This window comes from Ruditapes philippinarum, unplaced genomic scaffold (genome assembly GCF_026571515.1).
Source record: "Ruditapes philippinarum isolate M1 unplaced genomic scaffold, ASM2657151v2 ctg5195_1_1_1_1, whole genome shotgun sequence".
Taxonomy (NCBI): Eukaryota; Metazoa; Mollusca; class Bivalvia; order Venerida; family Veneridae; genus Ruditapes; species Ruditapes philippinarum.
Genome location: NW_026863795.1, coordinates 10002 through 33171, shown reverse-complemented (window position 1 = coordinate 33171; position 23170 = coordinate 10002). Strand labels below are relative to the sequence as shown.

The window sequence follows — 23170 nt, the reverse complement described above, 5'->3', positions numbered from 1 at the left end:
CTGAGAACTGGTATATATCCCTGAGGGACAGCTGAGAACTGGTATATATCCCAAAGGGACAGCTGAGAACTGGTATATATCCCTAAGGGACAGCTGAGAACTGGTATATATCCCCAAGGGGCAGCTGAGAACTGGTATATATCCCCAAGGGGCAGCTGAGAACTGGTATATATCCCCAGGGGCAGCTGAGAACTGGTATATATCCCTGAGGGACAGCTGAGAATTGGTATATATCCCTGAGGGACAGTTGAGAACTGGTATATATCCCCAAGGGGCAGCTGAGAACTGGTATATATCCCCAAGGGACAGCTGAGAACTGGTATGTATAAGGAAAATCAATGACATCCCCCCATATTTTTTACCCCTGGGAATTTATTTGAACAAACTTGGTAGACACTGACTAAACAATGTTTCATGCCAAATATTTAAGCTCTAGCTCTTTCAGTTTATATTTAAAAGAAAATTTTTATGTTATTTCTTTCGGTTGCCATGGCAACCAGATTTCTGTATGGAATTAAATTTTTTGAAGAATTTTTAAAGTTGACTACCAAAGGAACATTCATGTGAAGTTTTAATGAAACTGGCTTAGAGGTTTATGTGGAGATGTCGTTTAAAGTAAAAATTTAAGCCGGACGGATGCCGGACAAAAAGCGATCACAATAGCTCATATGTCACTTTGTGACAGGTGAGACGAGCGAAAATTCATATTTACATGTATGGTGTATAACATGTTTTGTTTACAAATCATGTTATACTTTCTATGTAGTTACAGTATATACTAGTACATCTAAATTTACAGCAAGGTATATCTACACTTGCCTAGTGTTTAAAATTATCATTCTAACACAAACAGCAAATAGTTCACTTAAAGGAGCTCCACTGAGGTCCAAAAGCCAAACAATAAAGAATAAAAATAGAAAATCCAAAACAGATTAATCGGGATATTCAATAAGGGAAAAAATGATACTAAAGAAATATACTCGAAATAAAATTGAAAATCGATATTAATGAAGTGTAATTTTCAGACGGACTTTAGCTATAAACATTTAAACACTGTCGACAGAACATTGTGCTTGACTATCAACAGTGATGGATAATGCAGAATTTTCTAACTTCAAAAAGGGAAATAATTCTGTCAAATATCTATGTGCTCGGACAGTGACTTCCTATTACTCTCATATATGTGTGTGAAGTTCTAATCCACTCTTATACGTAAAAACTTAACCAAGATTTTTTAAATCGCAAAAGGTGCCTAAATATGAGGAAAAAAATATGAGAGGTATGGGATTTGTGTTAGTCATGTTAAAGAACAAGAATGTAAATTGAAATGATCATTCAGTAGTTTTTTAAATACCAACTTGCACACATAAAAGTAACCCAAGTTTGACGCCAATGCGGTAAGTACTATTATAGCATTAGTTATTCATTGAATACTCAAGCTAAAATGATTACTAGTATTTTGGAAAAACAAAGTGAGCAAATAATCTGAAATTTTGCATACAAATTTTATACATGAAAAATAATAGATCTTATTCAAATAGTAAGAAACCTCAACAACATAACTCCCGTCCTATCATGTCAAGAAATTAAGAAAATATTATCCTCAGTGGAGACCCTTTAACGATACTGTTTGAATAATACTGACTAACAGTATTAACTTGTACACATTTATTGTTTTCCATAATTACAATTTGTAAATTTTTACAATATAAAACAATCAAAGAAGGAATCTCTAAAATATAACATGTAAATGGTCCTCATCTCAATGAAACAATTTACTTGTCCTATATACAAATGTATCATCTAACAGGTATTTATATATACCATTCCATTGTCCTATACATCATATAACTGGTGTTAATTTAAATAATTCCATTGTCTAAATATTGTATAACAGGAATTTACATATAACATTCCTTTGCTTTATATAACATATAACTGGTATTCATTTATACCATTCACTTTTCCTATATATCATATAACATATATACCATTTCCTTTGCATCTTTAACATATAATATACATTTATGGTATTTTTATATACCAAACACTTGTCCTATATATCATATAACTGGTATTTATATATACCATTCCCTTGTCCTAAATGTCATATAATTGGTATTCATATATACCATTCCCTTGTCCATTATATCATATAACTGGTATTAATATATACCATTCCCTTGTCCTATATATCATATACGTGGTATTGATATATACCATTCTCTTGACATATTTCTCATATAACTGTTAATTACATATACCATTCCCTTATCCTATCATATATTATACAATATAACTGGTATTTGAATGTTATATTTATCTTTTACTTTTTCTGACCTTGTACATTAAATTTCTGTTTTATGATATTTCCATTCAAATTACTTATTATATTTACTTATTCATTAATTTATTTACTTGCTAATCTATTGATCTATTTATGTATTTATAATTCAAAGAACCTATTACTTTTTCAAATCATACTTTTCACAAACTATCCCTTATCTTTAAAAAAAACAGTTACCTATATTTTCTTTATATGTCACTGCGTTTCTTTCATTTATTTATTGAAATACACATTTGAATATTACTTTCATCAATTTCAATATTACTACAATGATCAGAAATTGATACTTAATGAACTGTTTTTGATGATTGTTATCTATCATATTGTATTACATTCATTATTTAACATATCAATATGTAACTTTAATATTATTTTTTTTGCTGATAATGTTTATTTTAATAATTATGTCTTTTATCATGAAATAATTTAGATTAAGCACTATGTTAACTGCATGTATTCTCTCTCACTATGTTAAAAATTCAGATCATTTTTTTTGTTGAAAAATGAAAATCCAAGTTATCATCTCTTTTAACATGCAATAATTTGGTTTTAACACTATATGTTAACTTCATGTATACTAAATGGACTATGTACACTACATGTGTACTAAATGGACTATGTTAACTTCATGTATACTAAATGGACACTTTTATCACTTTTTTGTTGAAAAGTATAACCATAAATCATCATCATAATCACTATCACGTTTAACAAGAAATAACTGATCCTTATCCCTTACATACTGTGTAGCATCATTTACCTTCCCTCCTCTTAATGTTAACCAATCATCATCAAACTCCTCACCATCTCCTGTTATATAACAGTTCTCTACACTCACATCTACAGTATGAGGAATATGAGGAAGACTATCAACAAACTTCTTCCATGTTGTCAAACTCATTATGACATAATAAAGCTTCAATGTTCTTTAAACTCTTTCATCTCTAAAGGTGACTGTATTATATTGTTCAGTTAATCTACAATACTTTAACTTAAGCTTACTGAGATTGTGTAACAATGGTAATACTGTGACTAGTCTCTTTTGTTTATGTTGGTATGATATAATTGAGATTTATTGTTATCAATCTCCATACAATTCAAGTTCTTTTAATTTGTAAGATTTTCTAAAAATATCAAATATTTTCTCATAATTACTATCTTTCAATGCACTAAATTTAAATATTTCAAGGTTAGTAGTATCAGCATCCATCACACTTACATCATCATTCAAAAAAAGGTACTGAAGTTGTTGATGTTTTGATAAATGTACATCATGCTGCTTCCTACACTCACATTTAACAGACTCAAGATGTATTTGTGCAAGATCACTGGTTCTCTCAAGAAAATTACAAAATGTAGTAGTATCATCATGACTCAATGTTATATATCTCATACTTATTGCTACAAGATTGATCATACTAGGAAGGTTACTAACAACTGTTTTATACACTGAGTAATACTCGTCATCGTAAGAGACATTATATAGAGACAGAGATTTTAATGTTGAAGTGTTCACTTTAATTGTCTCACATACACAATTGTTTATCTCATTAATCCTCTGTTCATTACTCTGTGTACTATCACTTTGTGTACTAAACCTTCGTGATACACATCCATATTCTATTGTAATTTTTTCAAGATGATGAAACATTGGTAAATATTTTGTAAATTTAACATTTTTTGTGTTGAAGACATCTACAATAATAGACAGAACAGAGTCAGGAACAATTTGATGCTGATCAATACCTGAACAAACAATATCACAAGACTGATTCCATTCATCAAAGACAAAATCTCCTATATAAAATACAGGACGGCTTCCATGAATATCTGATGAATTGCATTCTTCAATTAACTCAAAAATAAGCCTTTGAATATCAGTAATACGTCTAGTATCACATTCAGAAACCATAACACGAATTGCAAAAATGTCTTCTCTTCGTCTATTTATTGTTCTCCTGTATTCCTGAACACCAGAGTCTTCTGACACTGTATCATATATGTATTTTGAAACATTAGTTGCTAATCTAGGTTCAAGACCACATAGCATTATGATAACATTTGATTGCTCTAATATGTCATTTACTGTTGAACATGCCCCTTTAATAAACGTCTTGGCTAATTCAACATTTACTGTACTATCTGACAAACCAATGTTTGCATTTAAATTGATACCAATATTCACTGCAGCCATAAATTCTTGCATTGATTTGTGAATGAAAGAGAACAATGAGCTTTTAGGTTTAGATACAGATAAAGAAGGACATTTATCTTCTGTCAAAATTCCCAGTTTCAGACATGTTTCTCGCATTTCATGTGATATTTTTAAATCATCAAACACAGATTTGTCAAATGTTAAGGACTTATCTTTTGGATAATTGAACAATGTCTCATAAGCCAAGTGCGACACACCATATATAAGATGACTATTTAATCTACATATCTCTACATCTGTTAAATACTGAGGGAGTTCAACATTCTGAGAACTTTCCATACATTCTGTATTATTTCCTAAAGTTTTATTGATATTCCAGGTGAAATAAAGTTCTAACATACCAGTATAAATAGCACACCTTGAGGTTTTATCGAGTTTACCATCACACCATAGACAAACCAATTGTTGCAGCATAATTGGTACCTGTTTCAGGCCAACCACAGACGGTATCCTAAGCTTTTGTTCACACACATTAGGATCTAATAATTCGTTCAATGCTGTTATTGTTTTCTTAATCATTTCTTTTTCATGTGTTTTATCAAACCCTTTTAATTCCAATAATTGATGAATCTCTCTTTTACTTACTCTCAAACTGTGAATTTTCCATAGCCGTGATGTAGTAACAATGGTGTATTTCTTTGTAAAGTCACGTTCCGGAAGGCCTGTCTGGAACTCATTCCTAGTCTCACTGTCAAAAGACCATTCATCTAAACCATCAAGCAAAATAATTATCTTTTCAGAATCATTTTCAAGAAGTTTACTTAAATTTTTTATCTTACCATATCGCATTTCAAGCATTTCCTGGATACTTCGGACATTTATGTTATGTCTAAGAGAAATATAAAACATGAAATCAAATTTCTTCATTTCCTTGACTCCTTCAAACTCATCATTTTCATTGTGTCCATCACTGTGTGCCATACACCAACAGTTGATCAAATATTTACAGAAACTACTCTTACCATACCCTGCATCTCCAACAACATAAATAAATTTCTGTGGATCCCCGTTCTTTGTGAAAATCTCTGACATGGACTCTATTTCTTTTTCCTCAGACTCCCCTCTATTCTTTTCTATTTTGCTTGTTATAGTGGGTCTAATATAAACGTCACTGAAATTATAATTTTCCTCATCTGGTTGTAAAGGTATTGCTGATACTTTAAGTACGTCACTGCGATAATGTTCTATCAATTGAGTACGACAACCTGAAATTTATTGAAAGCAAAACTCACAAATTATCTTAACATTACAAGATTCCCTCACAAACTAGAGAGTTCCCTTACATTGAAATGATTATTTTGTAGTAAGTGTTGTTTTGTAAAAGTATAAATTAAATACAAAGATATATGATAAAATTATCACAATTCGGGCAAAATTCACCTGTTTTAGCCTTATAATATTATATGAAGCATACCTATTTAGCCTTTACATACCTGATATCTAGCCTTGTCTGATTAAAATTTTATTAGCCCCTTCATTCTATATATAACATACCTAATTTAAACTTTCATATTCTATAGAAACATACCAGATTTTGCTTTTTGATATTTTATATAACAAACCTGATTTAGCCTTTTCATTTTATATATAACATACCTAATTTAACGTTTCATATTCTATATAACATACCAGATTTTGCCTTTTCATTTTCTATATAATATACATGTATTTTGTACCTTATACAGCCTTTTTAAATTCCTTATAATATACCTTATTTAGCCTTTTCATATTCTATAGAACATACCTGATTTAGCCCTTTCATATTATATATAACAAACCTAATTTAACCTTTTCATTTACTATATAATATACCTGATTTATCCCTTTCATATTCTATATAGCATACCTGATTTAACCTTTTCATATTCTACATAACATACCTGATTTAGCCTTTTCATATTCTAACTGTTTTTGTTGAGGAGAATCTTCTATCTTGAGTCTTTTTATATCCTGCAACATAATTAATAATACAAATAATTGTGTTTTATTCAGTAATTTTCTAAAATGTCTATTGTTTACAGTAATATTGGTAATTTAAGTACCCAAACCAAAATCGCAAGCTTTATAAAAGCTTGCAAAAATCTTGTCGCAACTTGCACATAAAGCTTGCGGAAAGCTTAAAATTGGAACCTCGCGGCAAGCTTGCCGCAAGCTTGCGGGAAGCTTGCAGCCTGTTTTCAAAAATGCAATGCATGCTTTAGATTTGAAAGGCACCACAAGCTTGCGACAAGCTAGTTGCAAGCTTGCGACAAGCTAGTTGCAAACTTGCTTAATTTAATGCTAAATATCTTAGCTCTAGCTCTTTGAGTTCTTTAAGAAGATTTTTTACTATATGCATATAGGAAAAATCAATGACCCCCTGGGGCGGGGCCAATTTTGACCCCAGGGCTTTTATTTGAACAAACTTGGTAGACACCCATAAGAAGATGTTTCATGCTAAACATCTAAGCTCTAACTCATTGGGCTTTTTAAAAGAAGATTTTTTTAAGTTTTTACTATACACATATAGTTAAAAACAATGACACCCCTGGGGCGGGGCCAGTTTTGACCCCAGGGCTTTTATTTGAACAAACTCTGTAGACACTCACTAGAAGATGTTTTATGCTTAATATCTAAACTCTAGCTATTTGGGTTTTTTCAAAGAGGATTTTTTAAGTTTTTGCTTTACACATAATTATAAGGAAAATCAATGACCCCGGGGCAGGGCCAATTTTGACCCAAGGGCTTTTATTTAAACAAACTTGGTAGACACCTATTAGAACATATTTGATGCTAAATATCTTAGCTCTAGCTCTCTGAGTTCTTTAAATGAAGATTTTTTAAGTTTTTACTATATGCATATATAAGGAAAATTAATGATCCCCAGGGGCGGGGCCAATTTTGACCCCAGGGCTTTTATTTGAACAAACTTGGTAGACACTCATTAGAACATGTTTCATGCTAAATATCTTAGCTCTAGCTATATGGGTTCTTTAAAAGAAGATTTTTTAAGTTTTTACTATATGCATATAGGGAAAATCAATGACCCCCTGGGCGGGGCCAATTTTAACCCCATTTAACCTTATTTGGATTGTTAGCTGAATGGTACTATTTGTTTCTTACTAAAAATTAATGGGAAAACATTTTTCATTAGAATGTTATTGCAGCTTATTTAAAGGTTCCTACTTTCTAAAAAAGGGCCCTCATAACATCCTAGCTTGAGTTCAGAAAAGAGGCCATAACTTGATTTCCGTACGGTAAACTTTGTTTAAATTTTGCATACAGGTGTACTTTAAGGTATACATCTGACTTATGATGTCAATTTTTTAGTTCCTGATAGTGCCCATTAGGGTCCTAATACCTTAAGTCAAAGTTATAAATTAAATCATGCAACTGAAGCATGGCTCTATTTGACCTATTATTATGATTTTCATATCTCAGCCAATGTTTCTGTCTGCATAATGCTATACTTAAGCCATGTACCTTTATGTTTGGTCATTCATTTCCAAGGGGCATGGCTCTATTTGACCCATTATTATGATTTTCATATCTCAGCCAATGTTTCTGTCTACATAATGCTACACTTATTACCTCTATTATGTACCTTTATGTTTGGTCATTCATTTCTATTACTTAAATAGATACCTACAGTGAGTGATCCGTAAACGGAAAAACAAGCGCCCCGGTGCCGGGGCGCTAAATTGGCCTGGGGAAGGCCCTGCGGGCATGATTTCTATTACTTAAATAGATACCTACAAGGAGTGGGGTTGGCTACAAAACTGTAAAACTACAAGTCAGGGCATGTTAGTTTCTTGTGAGATTTTAACATTGCTCATCTGAAAAGTTTTAGCTCATGGGAACTTTATTCTTCAAGACTACTTCTTATCAACATATCTATTTTATATTTTCATATAATCATTGTTTATCATTAAAACGTCTCATTTAAGAATAAATGTTAAATACTTGTAATAGTTTTTATATATCTAGAAGTTACATATAGTATTATTTGAATAATACCATTATGTGAAACTTGGGCAATATCCGGTTAACGCCCCCTGGGGGCATTTGCATTTCATTATTTTTTTTACCTCTGTTTGTGCGCGATTGTTATTTTCATCTGTGTCATTAAGACGCTTGCATATTGTAATTAGTCACGTGATACATATATATAGAAGTTGAAATCTCAAAATAATCACATGATGCTTAACCCCCTCCCATGAACTAAAATCGCCGCCCATGTAAAATAATACAATTTAGCAAGTTAATTATTATTTAAATAATTGGATAAAAAAGCATTATGATCACATCAGGTCATACGCTTGCTGGACCAATAATTAATATACAAAAGCTAAAATATTTCTGAATTTCGTCCATCACAAAGTTCTACATAGTTATGTAATGTAATGAGTAAAATAAGTTGTAGCGGATTTCACGTGGATGAGAAAGCACGCCTTTTTCGTGTTTTTCTTTTTTAAATTCGTGGGCCACAAAAGGGATACATTATGTGAACTAATAGTACTTTTTAGGTACTGATTTAAATCCCAATTTTGTAATGGAAGCTTATTTATTTTGTGTGGTTATTTGATGGATTATGTGAAATTCATATAAAATAGTAAGGGGAAAATTGCCTACAATGTAAAACAACGATACGCATACATTTTCGTTCCGGGTAAGTTACCTTTTTGTTTTAAATATGGTTCATTCCGTAAGAAAGTATTTTCAGACATTTCCTTCAAAACAATGCCCAGTCACATTTGGTAGAATAATTAACGGAATGAATGTTATTAAAGCTGAAAGTATGGTCCATATCGACATTATATATATTGTCAAAAGGCAAATGCCCCGGGAGAGTTTCCGACTATGTTTAACTAGCGTAGGCAAACGTCCCGGGAAAGTTGCCTTTTTATTTTAAATGTCATTCATTCCGTAATATATATATTCAGACAGTACCCCCAAAACAATGCCAAGCCCCATTTTCTAAATTATAAAGGCCCCCGAAGAAAACCCTCTTCCCGGGGAGAACTTCCCCTTCAGTAGCATTTTAATATAGAATGAAATATATCTGTCGCTATATATATACTCTGGTTTTCTGCCCCGGGTGAGATAACCAGAGTATATATATAGCGACTGATATTTATAAAGCATTACTTACATGCTACTGAAGGGGAAGTTCTTCCAAGAAATAGGGTTTTCTTAGGGGGCTTCAATGCTTAAGAAAATGGGGCTTGGTATTCTTTTTGGGGAAGTGTCTTAATGACTTCTTTTTACGGAATGAACACATTTACCGTAGAAGGCAACTCACCCGGGAAAGATTCCTTATACGCAGATGTAATGGTAGGAATAGCACCCGGGTGATTTACCTTCTAGCATATATGTATACGTTCATTCCGTAAAATGTCATTCAGATACTTCCCCCAAAACAATGCCAAGCCCCATTTTTTTAATTATAAAGGCCCCCGAAGAAAACCCTCTTCCCGGGGAGAACTTCCCCTTCAGTAGCATTTTAATATAGAATGAAATATATCTGTCGCTATATATATACTCTGGTTTTCTGCCCCGGATGAGATAACCAGAGTATATATAAGACAGCTATAATATTTCTGCATATACAGCATGTCACTGAAGGATAAGATTTCTCAGGGAAGGAAATGGGATTTGCAATCTTTTGGGTGAAGTGTGTTAGTGAATTCAATTTACGGAATGAACATATGTTGTGTACAAAGGAAATTATTATAATCATTCATTATTAACTGGGTAAATTCACAGGTGCTATTTCTCCCGTAGTGAACCCTATTGAAATCTTGTTTTATGTGTTACTACCATATATGGATAAATACATAAATAGGGTCACAATAATTTCGTGACTCTCGCGATTGCTATTGTGCATAAAGTAAAGAAATGTCAAACAGAAATCGTGAAATTTACGATCATGGACGGTTATTTAAGATATAGTTGGACCTGCTAATCTTTGGCTATATAGTATAAGACATTGAATTTTTAAGAATATTGATTTTTGCCTTCGTTTATGTTAACGGGTTAAATGCTGTTATATTTCTTGACTGGGTTCATTTGATAGTTTATGCACGTGACCTTCCTGCTCACAGGCATTTTAAAGCGTTATTTATACTTTTTGAAGGCAAGCGTTTAAATGACCCAGATCACACCTAAACGGCAAATGCCCCCAGGGGGCGTTAACCGGATATTGCCGAAACTTGTGCTTATCTTAGGCTACTCATGCAAACAACCTAAATCATTTTAAGGACTCTAGTAAAAGACCACCCACTGATAACTCCTTTTTTGTCAAAATAGATCAGATGTTGTTTAAAGAACATATGGGAGATGTTTGGCATCACATTTGCTTAGTAGGAATAGGCAAGTTTTACTCTGATGAGTTAATAAGACTATTATAAGTACTTGGCCTGAAAGTGGGGGTGGCTGTCATAAACGTTTCAAAGCTTAAAGATGTGAGGTAGTACAAAATCTATCCAAATGTCGAAAAAGTGTCATTTTTTTGTCAAAATCCAAGACAGAGTTATGTCAACTTACCTAGCAGTTGGGATAATAGCAGACCTGGGGTAACCATTAATTGTAATCATTGATTTTTAATTGATTACATGATTACAATGTAATAATCATGTAATTGATTACCTTACCCAAATTTGATTAATTTAATTGTAATTAATCAATTACAGCTAAAATTTAGTCAGTAATTGTGATTACAATTTGATTGACATTGATTACTTTTGGATTTAACAAGAAACTATTTTAATTCAAATAATGCCTTTATTTCACATTATACAGTTTAACTTTTGTTTTACATTTATACATTAAAAGCCCTTGATTAAGACCATCATCTAGTATAGACCAAAGTGGTCTTAATTGTGGGGTGGTCTTTATTGTGAATAGTCTTATCATTGCTTACATACTCTATGACCATGGTCTGTTTTAGTCATTTTGTATGAGAAAAAGATGGTATGTATCTTAAGCTACAAATACAATATAAAAGACACTATAAAAGTATTCTTTGATATCTGATAAGAGGGAAACATATTTCTGAAGAAATTTAACATAAAATTCTCTTTGGTCCGATTTCAATATCAATTATGATATGATGTACATAATGAATAAATAATAAAATGTAATTCTGATTAGAATGGCCGTACATAGATAACTTTTATTTTTTTTTAATTTATGTAATTGAATTGTTTTATGTTGTTATGTATGGATGAGACTCTAATAAAAAATATAATATATAAATCACCTAATAAATAAAAATTAATTCTTCACAAAATAAAATTGCTGAAAGCAACATTAAACCACTCTAAAATTTACCTTCTCACCTTATTAAATACAATGATCCAATAATAACAGTGTTTCACACCTTGTGAAATTAAGTGTCATCAGATCACAACAACAAATTTAAGATCTAGATAAGTGTTGCCTTTAATATAAGTGGCCTCAATAGTTGGATCAAATTAAGAATAAAGCAAAGAATTTCAACTGAATCAGGTGGTCTTTAAAGTGGAAAAGCGGTTCTTCTTTTTTCTGGATCATGTAACCATTGACATAAAGAACCTTGTAAAAATAGTCTTAATAAGGGGGTGGTCTTAATTCAGGGGTGGTCTAAAAAAAGGGATTCTACTTTAAATTGAATGTAATCAATTATTTATCAATTACTCTATTCAAAGTCAAAGTCGTAAAGTAATTGTAATTTAATTGATTACAGAGGCAAGTCTGAGTAATCAATAATAATCAATCACAATAAAATGTGAAAGTAATTGTAATTAATTAAATACTGATCAATGTAATCATCCCCAGGTCTGGATAATAGTTCTTTATCAGGGCACATCATTTCAAAGAAAATTCTCAAAAGGTATAGGAAATAAGTGAGGTGGTACGAAAAATTATATATTTCAAAAAAGGGCAATTCTGTCAATATCCACAGGGTGATTTGAAAAACTTAACCGAAAGTGTTGGACAGATGTCAAAATCCAAGTGAGTTGGATATTAATATAACATGTTCTATGCCATTAATGATGAATTTTGCAGCATTTATCACCATATTTCTACTGTGTAACTAATGACAAGAGGGCCATGATGGCCCTGAAGTCGCTCACCTGTATATAGGCCCCCCGGAGCGGGGCCAGTTTAAACCCCAGGGCTTTTCTTTTAAAAAAACTTGCTAGATACCCATTAGAAGATGTTTCATGCTAAACATCTAAGGTCTAGCTTGTTGGGTTTTTTAAAAGAAGATTTTTTCAAGTTTTTTCTTTACACATATAGTTAAAAACAATGATACACCTGGGACAGGGCCAGTTTTGACCCCAGGGCTTTCATTTTAACAATCTTTGTAGACACTATCTAGAAAATATTTCATGCTTAATGTCTAAACTCTAGCTATTCAGGTTTTTTCAAAGAAGATTTTTAAGTTTTTGCTATACACATATAAGGAAAATCAATGTCCCCTTGGGCGGGGCCAATTTTGACCCCAGGGCTTTTATTTGAACTTACTTGGTGACACCCATTAGAAGATGTTTCATGCTAAATATCTTAGGTCTAGCTCTTTGGGTTCTTTAAAAGAAGATTTTTAAGTTTTTACTATATGAATCTAGGGAAAATCAATGACCCCCTGGGGCGGGGCCAATTTTGACCTCAAGGCTTTTATTTGAACAAACTTGGTAGACACTCACAAGAAGATGTTTCTTGCCAAATATCTAAGCTCTAGCTCTTTGGATGTTTTAGAAAAAGATATTATAAATTAAAGTGTTTTCTTTTGGTTGCCATGGGAACCAGAGTTCTGCATGGAATTAAATTCTTTGAACAATTTTCAAAGGTGACCACAAAAGGAACATTCCTGTGAAGTTTGGATGAAATTGGCTTATTGGTTTATGAGGAGATGTCATTTAAAGTTAAAGTTTACGGAAGCTGGACAGACGCCGGACGAAAAGCGATCACAAAAGCTCATCCTGTCACGTCACTTTGTGACAGGTGAGCTAAAAAGAGCATCATGAAATTACAAAGCTTGCTAACCAAATTGTGTGCCTTAGCAATTTAATAATACTGGTTTACCATACAAATAATAGTTATTTTTAAACCATGGTTGTTTGTTATAATTATATATACCGGTATATCAACCAGAAACAAACAGTTATACATGTACCAGTATATTAACCAGAAACAAACAGTTATACATGTACCAGTATATTAACCAGAAAAAGCAAAAGAAACACATTCTACCTCTTTTTGTTCTGTCTGAGGAACAGTAAATTTTCTTTTTGATTCTGTATGTTTTTTCTCAGCTTCCTGTGGACCTACAAATTTCAAAACACAAATATATAAGACTGTAGTTTCTTTTTAATAAAATGGAAAAGAACTTTATGTACTTAAAATTAAAATGTACTTTAATGAAAAAGGATAATTTTTAAATATAATATCAACTTATAAATCGTGATTTTTTTGGAGAATCTCCACGATAATACCTTTACCCTCTCTAAAAACTCTGCGATTGTGCATGATCATGGGTGTTTCTCCGCGATTACTCTCAGAAAAACGAGGGGGATTAATCATAAATGAGTTCGCTTAAACGTTGATTGCGGAGGAAGCACACAAATTGTACATTACACTCGAGCTGAACTGTAAATGACAAAGTTATATATACAAATATAATCAAAATTCAATCATTTAATGGTCAATGTCATTTAAACATCAATGACATATCTTAATTATTATACATGTCTGTTTGGTCACAAGTGTTGTTTATTCAACGTGTGATTCAAATCCTAAAGTTTGTTTTGTCTAAGTATGAAAATAATCTAGTATTGATTAAAAACCAAGTTACAAGTACAACGAATTATACAAATCACCAGTAAAAATTAAATACTTTGATCATCAAGGTCAGGGTCATACATGCGTCAAGGTCAATTTGAGTTTGATATACATCCAGGTCCTGGCTTTTATGATTTTGTGACCTAATATGATGTTCATTGATCAATAACGGAATTACAAGATTTAAGATCTAGGTCACATCTAAATCATTCCTTACGTTTAATTGGTAGCAAGTCTTGTTTTGTCCAAGCCCTAAATAACTCAAATAACAAAATTAAGATAATTTAAACCAAAATTCAATAATTTGACTTGGACGGTCAAGGTCATTTAAAGCTCAAGATCTTGATCAGTTCAATCCTTTAGAAGGTCCTGTTTTGTTTTTTTTAAATATGCAGATGATCCTTTTATTAATTGACCATCAAGGTCATTAAAGAGCCAAGGTAAGTTTGAGTTAAATTTTTATAAATGTCTTATCTTAAAGAATGTTCTGTTATAATATGATGTCGATCGAGTCATTTATAACAAATTAAAAGCCAACTACAGAATTTTTATTATTCTAACACGCTTCGTACTATTTTCCTTTCAAACAGATAGGACAATAAAGTATATTATTTAGAGGTTAATACTTGGTTGCTGCTCGCCATTATGCGATAATGGCCCAAAGATGTGCATAATACAACACAAAATAAATATAAGAAAATGTTGTTATATTGTTATTTCTATCAATAATACAGAACCCTACTCTTCACATTTTTTCACGTCAGCAGTCATCTTGAAAGTTGATGACGTCATTCTGCACGTGCGCTCATTCACTCGCCCATTATGGAAAAATAATGCCGAGTAGCAAGGCGGCCAAAATTGCATAATGACCTAGATCTTGCCATAATGGCCCTGAAATACCCTAGATTTTGTTACTATATATAGTAACATAGGTATTAAAACACAATACATATACACAAAAATAGGTTATGTGCTGTCATATATGACGTCAATGAACTAAATGACGTCAGTGAGAATATCATTACCCTTAATATAATTTTTCCATATTCTAATTAATTCCTTTAATGTATTAGAATGGAAATATATGTTATTTGTTCTATATTATAATATCATAATGCATGGATTATTGTTCAAATGCTTTGTAATAAATCACTCCAGAGTATCGGTCTTCGTGATTATGCTCTACCTGTGCATTTGAATGCTAACCATGCATAATTCTTTAAAAATGCACTCAAAATTGATATGTACATGTATTAAATTCCAAACTGAACAAGCAATTATCATAGTATTGCAAGCAATCCATAAGTCCCCTACCGGTTAAAACCCAGCAACATTCTGATGGGCCATTGGCAATTCAATTTTACCTGAGTGAATGAATGACATGAATGAACTTAAACTTTGAGTTCTAAGTTTGTCTATATATATCACAGTAATGTGTTAAGTTTCCCTGCCTAGTAAGGAAATTATGTTTATACAACCTTGTCATATTATTACGATGTGGGATTTTAAAGTAAATCCTATAAGGAATGAAGAAGTTGGAGTAAAAAATACCAATTTCTCGAAAAAAATCTAAGTTCAAGGGGGACATAATTCTGGAAATAGTCTTGCTAGAGTATTTAACCTTCTCAAAAATGTTGAGTGATATATATATATGAAGTTTGAAGTAGATACATTGGGAAATAAAGAAGTTATTTAAAAAAGAAAACTTTTTTTTTCATAAAAATTCTAAGTTCAAGGGAGGTAGTACTGATAATTTTTGTGCCTTGCCACATATGATGTGGTTGATGACTAGAAACTTGTATTTAAAGTTTGAAGTAAACACCTTAAGAAATCAAGAACTTATAGTGAAAAAGCTGAAAAATTTAAATCAGAAATCTTAAAATCCAGTCTATTTGTTGCCATAGCAACCAGAATTTTCAACATAGGAAGAAAAGAAAAAGATGTGCATAATCTCCAGACTGCCATCTACCCATATTTCAAGTTTCATAAAAATATTTTCTTTCAGTACTTTTTGAGTTATCACTGGATCCAGTTTATGTGTTAAATTTGCCATATTTTCAGACTATTTGTTGCCATGGCAACAAGAATTTTCAACATAGGAAGAAAAGAAAAAGAAGTGTATAATCTCCATACCGCCATCTATCCATATATCAAGTTTCATAAAAATATTTTCAGTACTTTTTACGTAATCGCGGGATCCAGTTTTGTGGACGGACGGACGGACAGACAGATGGACAGACAGACGGACGGTAAACCAAAAGTCCCCTCCGGTTAAACCAGTAGGGGACTAATAAAAACATGATTACCGTTCTAAAGTAATATTTCAGACAGTTAATGATTACAAGTACTAGTAATTTAGAAGATCTTGAAAAATATATATACCGTAGTAGTAATCTTTAAAATATCATTCATATCTTTGACGGCTTTTGTAATGATAATCATTTAAAAATGCACTCAAAATTGATATCTCCATGTATTAAATTCCAAACTGAATAAAAGCATTATGATTACCGTTCTAAAGTAATACTTCAGTTAATGAATACAAGTACTAGTAATTTAGAAGATCATCTCTTGAACAAAATTATAGAGGAAAAATATATACCGTCCCGTCCCTAGATTTGCCACTAAAATGCCACCCTTTTCAATGGTGGAGTATTTAGACAATTTTCCACCAATAATGCCACCAAAACGCCACCCAAATCATGAAAATGGTGAAAAATTTGAGCAGGACTGATGTTATATAATTTTCCAGTTAATTCCACCTTTTTTACACTAAATGCCACCAATGAGTGGAAAATTGGTGGAGTATTTAGACAAACTTTCACCATAATGCCACCATTATGCCACCTTAGGGTGGCAAACTCATTTTCCACTAGATGCCACTTGTTTCCACTTATTGCCACCATAATGGTGGAAAATTGGTGGAGTATTTAGACAAATTTCCACCATTATGCCACCATTGAGTGGCAAACTTATTTTCCACCAAATGCCACTTATTTCCACCTTTTGCCACCATAAGGGTGGAAAATTGGTGGAGTATTTAGACACTTTTCCACCATTTTGCCACCAGATAGTGGCAAATTCAGTTTCCACTAAATGCCACCTATTTTCACCCTTTCAGAAAATTTCCACCTTGTGGGTGGCAATAGCTGGAAACTGCTTGAAATTAAGTCACCCTGTACCCTAAATTGGAAACAAACAAATTTTAAAAATAATCCTTTTTAATGTTCCCATATGAAATTATATATTGTCTCAAAAAATAGCAAAACATTAGTCCATTTATTTTCTTCAGTTTATCTTGCTATTCCTGGACGGTTTGAGTTCAGTCCTTTAGGTTGTCGGCAACTTTTCGATAGCACAATCTAAAACTAAAAAAATTATGAATGATTAAAACAATAATTAAAAACATAAGCTTACAATTTTATATGACTATTGGATATTTCTATATTCAATTTGAGTGCATAGATATGATTAAAACACTTTAAAAAACAGCACTGCAGACAGGGAAGAATCAGACTTTTCTTATTTACTCCAAGGCAGAAAATATACGCAGAATCCAAAATGATATTTTCATTCAGTTCATTAGTTACCTTCCAAGAACTTAAGTTTTGCCTTGTCTGCACAAAAAGGTCTGGTGTCAGACTCTCTGTTCCCTTTCCTCATACCAAACAATGAGCGGCCTTTAATCTCTTCTATATTGAATAGCATTCTGAAGAGCTTTGCTGTACCTTTCTCTTTTGAGGCATATAGCTTCAGTTCTGCCATCACTTGGTCCTAAATTATGATTAACGATATCAAATAAGTAAAGACAGAAAATGATTATCAATATCTAATATGTAAAGACAGAAAATGAAACACTTTTATAAGACCTTGGTATATGTATACAATTCTAAAATTTTAAAATAAGAAAGAAATAAAGAAATACAACACATCAACACCAGTGCAGGTTGAGTAATTAATAATCTTCCAGTTTCAGTTCTTAACGAACCTTCATCAGGATAAATATTTGATAAAATTTTCATGCTAAAATGTACAAAAACTCTAAAATTTGTAAAACAAAATGTAAATGCAAATTAAAGTGTCATAAAGAGTTGGAATTAAAGTAGGTTTGTAAGTAGTGACTAATAGCTATATTTATCAAGAACTGAAAAGTGTCTTATTGGGTACTGTGACACTTCTTTCCTATTAATTCTAAAATAACTTTGAATTAACAAGATACCTTTGTAAAGCCACTGAAGATCAAATGTGTTGCTCCAGACTGCTCCTCATTGCTTTGTGTCTGCAAAATAATAATTCTTATTTAATGCTGTTTCTGTTATGAACTGTCATTCTCCTAATAGCATGTTACTCTAGACTGTCTAGTTATGGTTATATAATTATCTACTGCACCATGAAAGCTGAATTACAACAATGAAGGAATGAAACTTACTAATAAATCAGTTACTGTTAATCTGCTCCACATGTGACACACAAGGAAAATTGTTTATAGCATGAAAGTTGTAGTAATAGGTACCTCAGGTTATCTATAGTTTGATTGATGTAATATTGTACATAATGATATTGTACTTACTGATTAATTTCTATAATTTTTTTCTCAAACTTAAAATTTCTAACATATTGTATTTAAGAAATGATGAAGATCTTCCTACATTCTTTATATTCCTACATTCTTTATATGTACATTGTACATGCAGCTTTCTTTTTAGTCAAGTTACAAACAAAACAAATATAAAACACAATCTTATACAATACCACTTCATATTTTTACTGTCAAAAAACTAAACAGTTTCTGCATAAATAACAATAATTATTGTATGTAAAAGTTGTTTACCTGAAACTTTGACTGGGAATGATTCTGCTGTTTATCTTCTTGTCTACACATTCACACTTCAGTTTAAACTTCTCATTTATATTTACCACACTAATAAGACTTTAAATGTTTTCTTTGAGAAATCAAAAATATGCACTCTTACATTTTAAACAAAATATCTCCAGAATTGCTACAATATCAATAATTTCCTTTGTGTTTGCAAGCTTTAACTGACCTCAATTCCTTTGAATTCAAACTTTACAATGGTGTAACTGCATGGACAGTCCATTATAATTTTAAATTGTGAGGGATTTTCCAAAAACCATAGCACCCATCATTTTATTTTTTACATTCATTTGAATGTATAACTATATCTAATACCTAAATAGATTGAGTAGAAATAAGCTTTTGAAAGATAATTTAGCATGCTATTTTAAGACAAATTCTACATAAAAACATGTATAATGTTGCCTCTCCCGAAATAATCAAATGGAACATTCTGGTCAGCATGAGTAAACTATTAACCCCCATTCAGAGATTACTAGATAAGAGGGCAGTAGTTTTATCAGATCTGAGATGTATGCTGTGTTGTTAAATCTTAGAGGATGCAGTATTTACTAGCTAGTATTTACTTATCCTGATTGTAAGAAATTTATCAGACATTAAGACTTATTTACTTTTCACACATTAATTTTTACAATAGATTTAAAGCCTCTGAAAGCATAGCACAAAAGATGTTAGAGACAATAATTTTAAACTCCACATATAACTAAATCTCATTTAAGAGAAGTTACAATGCCAAGGAACCATAACTTTTTATTGCATGATTTGGGGTTTATTGCCATTTTTTACTTCTCTATGCTTAATTTTTGTCTTGATCATAAGCTTAAAAAGTACTGGAGATATTAATTTGAAACTTCACAGATATAGATCTTTTTGAGTAATGTGCTGTGTTTAAGAACCATAACTCTTTGCATACTTTTGGAGTTATTGCCCTTTGCATTTTTCACTTTAATTATTGTAAGCATTACATGAAAAGTGTTAGTACTCACCAGATATCAGTTTAAAGTAATATTGAAGAGACAATTTATTATGTCAATTAGAAGAAAAGACAAAAGTCAAACTTTATTCAAGATTGACATTAAATATCATAGAAGAAGCAACAAACTTTATGCAGAGATATGCATTTTCTGGGCATAGAAGAACATTTCAACTATTTAATTAATGTACAGATTATAACTAAAGAACAAAGTACACTTTAAAAGCCGTAATTTTATTTTACAAACATAGAATGGAACATAAACATTTTGACTTGAAAGTCAAATTTTACATCCCTAAAATATGTACCGCCTTAAAAAATGGGAAGTTAAGTAACCCCATACTTTTCTAATTTTTCCTGATCATAATTATATGTGTTTAACGCCTGGAAAAGTGATTTTACGTCCAATTTCTGTGTCTTTTCCTGCTACTTTACAGCTGGAATTATCATACTGTTACTGTGAGGCAGTGACTTTGTATCAGAATTGTGTTCATGGCATTCTAGTATGTTTAAGAAATATGAGTTTCTGATAAAATTTTCTAACTGTTCAACTTCAATAAATTATATTTTTGATAAAAAGTTCACTTGATGCTTTGGTAGAGTACAAACTATAAACAGATTTATTTCAGTTTGGAGCTTTGACTTAAATAAATCTTAAACCCTGCATTATGCACAATTATTAGATTTCTCAGTTTTTTCCACCAATTTTTATACAACCCAGAAAATAGTTAAGAGTTTCCCCTTTCGACTTAAAGTTATTCACAAAATTTTCTAAGTTTTTTTTCACTATTTTGCCACCCAGAAAATAGTAAGAGTTTCACTTTTCCACTAAAAGCCACTAATTTTCCACCTTCAAAATAAACTAAGTTTCATTTTTCACCAATTTCCACCCTTTTGCCACCATAAAAAAAGTCTATGTTCAAATTTCCACTCAATGCCACCTAAATGCCACCAAAGGATAGTGGCATTTGGTGGCAATTTTGCCACTACAGTGGAAAAAGAGTGGAATTTTGTCATTTTCCAGTTAATGCCACCTTTTTTACACTTAATGCCACCCTTTTCAGTGGAAATAGCTGGCAAGTAGTGGCAAATCTAGGGACGGGGTAGTAGTAATCTTTAAAATATCATTCATATCTTTGACTGTTTTTTGTTATCATTTGGTAACTGGTTCAAAAGGGTGACGTAGTATGCAATTACATTATAATAAGTATGTTTAGTAACTGGTTCAAAAGGGTGACATAGTATGCAATTACATTTTCATTATAATATGTACATGTATACATCAAATAAAAAAGTTTTTTTTTTCTTTCAGATAAACTTGAATTTCTATTTGTACATACCTGTATATCTATGTTGAGATCGAACTTTTTCCATTTCCTTTTCATATTTTTCTATTGTATCTACATAAATATCATTTCCACTGTCTCGACATATCTGTTTCAATTTTTCATAATTTTCTCCTGGTGTTATGATTTTTCTGGTGCATAAAGTTTCAAATTTATCTAGACTCGATTTATTGGCAATTAATCCTCGAGGCACATAAGTTCCGAAATGAAAAAATAATTTTTCATACTCTATGCTTTTTTGAACTAAATCATCGTAAATTTCAGAGATAAGATTATGATGAAGTCTGCGTAGTTCTGTTTGTTCCTCAGAGGAATTGTCGTAGGAAGATGCCATGTTATCACTGTTTAAGAATTACCTGAGGACAAAGGTTGATATATTATTATACAAAAATAAAATACATGTATGAAATAATTTCCAGATGAAAAAAATGCATATAGAATTTGTGTAACTTGTAACATATTTTTTATATAATATTTTTTATGTAACGTAATTGATCACATATACATGTAATTTCATTTATAATCTCAATTCAATTTATGGGGCTCGAAACCTGGAAAAGATACAATACTTTAAACTTAATTTATTTTATTTTTAATTGCACAAACATAAAAAAGTAATAATAATTATATGGTCATCATTAAATTTTAAGTCATTTGTTAGTGTGTTTTTCAATAGTAACAAAAACATAAACACATTTAGACACAGTAACAAATTTTAAGAAACTGCCTCTTCATGTCCCTGTGATATCATCCAAATATATCACCTACAGTGCGGGTAATATCACTATGTATATGCCAATTTGTGTATTGTATATCATCCAAATATATAACCTACAGTGCGGGTAATATCACTATGTATATGCCAATTTGTGTATTGTATATCATCCAAATATATCACCTACAGTGCGGGTAATATCACTATGTTTATGCCAATTTGTGTATTGTATATCATCCAAATATATCACCTACAGTGCTGGTGATATCACTATGTATATGCCAATTTGTGTGTATTGTATATCATCCAAATATATCACCTACAGTGTGGGTGATATAACTATGTATATGCCAATTTGTGTATTGTATATCATCCAAATATATCACCTACAGTGTGGGTGATATAACTATGTATATGCCAATTTGTGTATTGTATATCATCCAAATATATCACCTACAGTGCGGGTGATATCACTATGTATATGCAAATTTGTGTATTGTATATCATCCAAATATATCACCTACAGTGCGGGTAATATTACTATGTATATGCCAATTTGTGTATTGTATATCATCCAAATATATCACCTACAGTGCGGGTAATATCACTATGTATATGCCAATTTGTGTATTGTATATCATCCAAATATATCACCTACAGTGCGGGTGATATAACTATGTATATGCCAATTTGTGTATTGTATATCATCCAAATATATCACCTACAGTGCGGGTGATATACTATGTATATGCCAATTTGTGTATTGTATATCATCCAATATATCACCTACAGTGCGGGTAATATTACTATATATATGCCAATTTGTGTATTGTATATCATCCAAATATATCACCTACAGTGCGGGTGATATCACTATGTATATGCCAATTTGTG

At 31.5% G+C, this 23170-nt stretch overlaps 2 protein-coding genes across 2 annotated transcripts; both read right to left on the bottom strand.

Annotated features, from left to right (window-relative positions):
• Nucleotides 1–3428: 3428 nt before the first annotated feature.
• Nucleotides 3429–21938, bottom strand: LOC132723354 (uncharacterized). Its single transcript, XM_060708052.1, has 4 exons — nucleotides 21556–21938; nucleotides 13779–13852; nucleotides 6443–6512; nucleotides 3429–5767 (listed from the first exon to the last, which is right to left on the bottom strand). The coding sequence occupies exons 1-4, from the start codon at nucleotides 21893–21895 to the stop codon at nucleotides 3429–3431; spliced, it is 2823 nt and encodes a 940-aa protein (XP_060564035.1). The 5' UTR covers nucleotides 21896–21938.
• Nucleotides 17548–21325, bottom strand: LOC132723353 (uncharacterized). Its single transcript, XM_060708051.1, has 4 exons — nucleotides 19198–21325; nucleotides 18586–18645; nucleotides 17957–18140; nucleotides 17548–17734 (listed from the first exon to the last, which is right to left on the bottom strand). Exons 1-4 carry the CDS (start codon nucleotides 19246–19248, stop codon nucleotides 17697–17699), a joined length of 333 nt encoding a protein of 110 aa, XP_060564034.1. The 5' UTR covers nucleotides 19249–21325; the 3' UTR covers nucleotides 17548–17696.
• Nucleotides 21939–23170: the final 1232 nt, after the last annotated feature.

Coding starts and splice junctions, on each gene's coding strand:
- LOC132723353 (XM_060708051.1), bottom strand. CDS start 19,248: ATGTGTAGACAAGAAGATAAACAGCAGAATCATTCCCAGTCAAAGTTT. Junction 18,646..19,197: donor ATTCCCAGTCAAAGTTTCAG/GTAAACAACTTT, acceptor ATTATTTTGCAG/ACACAAAGCAATGAGGAGCA. Junction 18,141..18,585: donor TCTTCAGTGGCTTTACAAAG/GTATCTTGTTAA, acceptor ATCATAATTTAG/GACCAAGTGATGGCAGAACT.
- LOC132723354 (XM_060708052.1), bottom strand. CDS start 21,895: ATGGCATCTTCCTACGACAATTCCTCTGAGGAACAAACAGAACTACGC. Junction 13,853..21,555: donor ATCTCAACATAGATATACAG/GTATGTACAAAT, acceptor TGAAATTTGTAG/GTCCACAGGAAGCTGAGAAA. Junction 5,768..6,442: donor ATATGAAAAGGCTAAATCAG/GTATGTTATGTA, acceptor AATAAATTTCAG/GTTGTCGTACTCAATTGATA.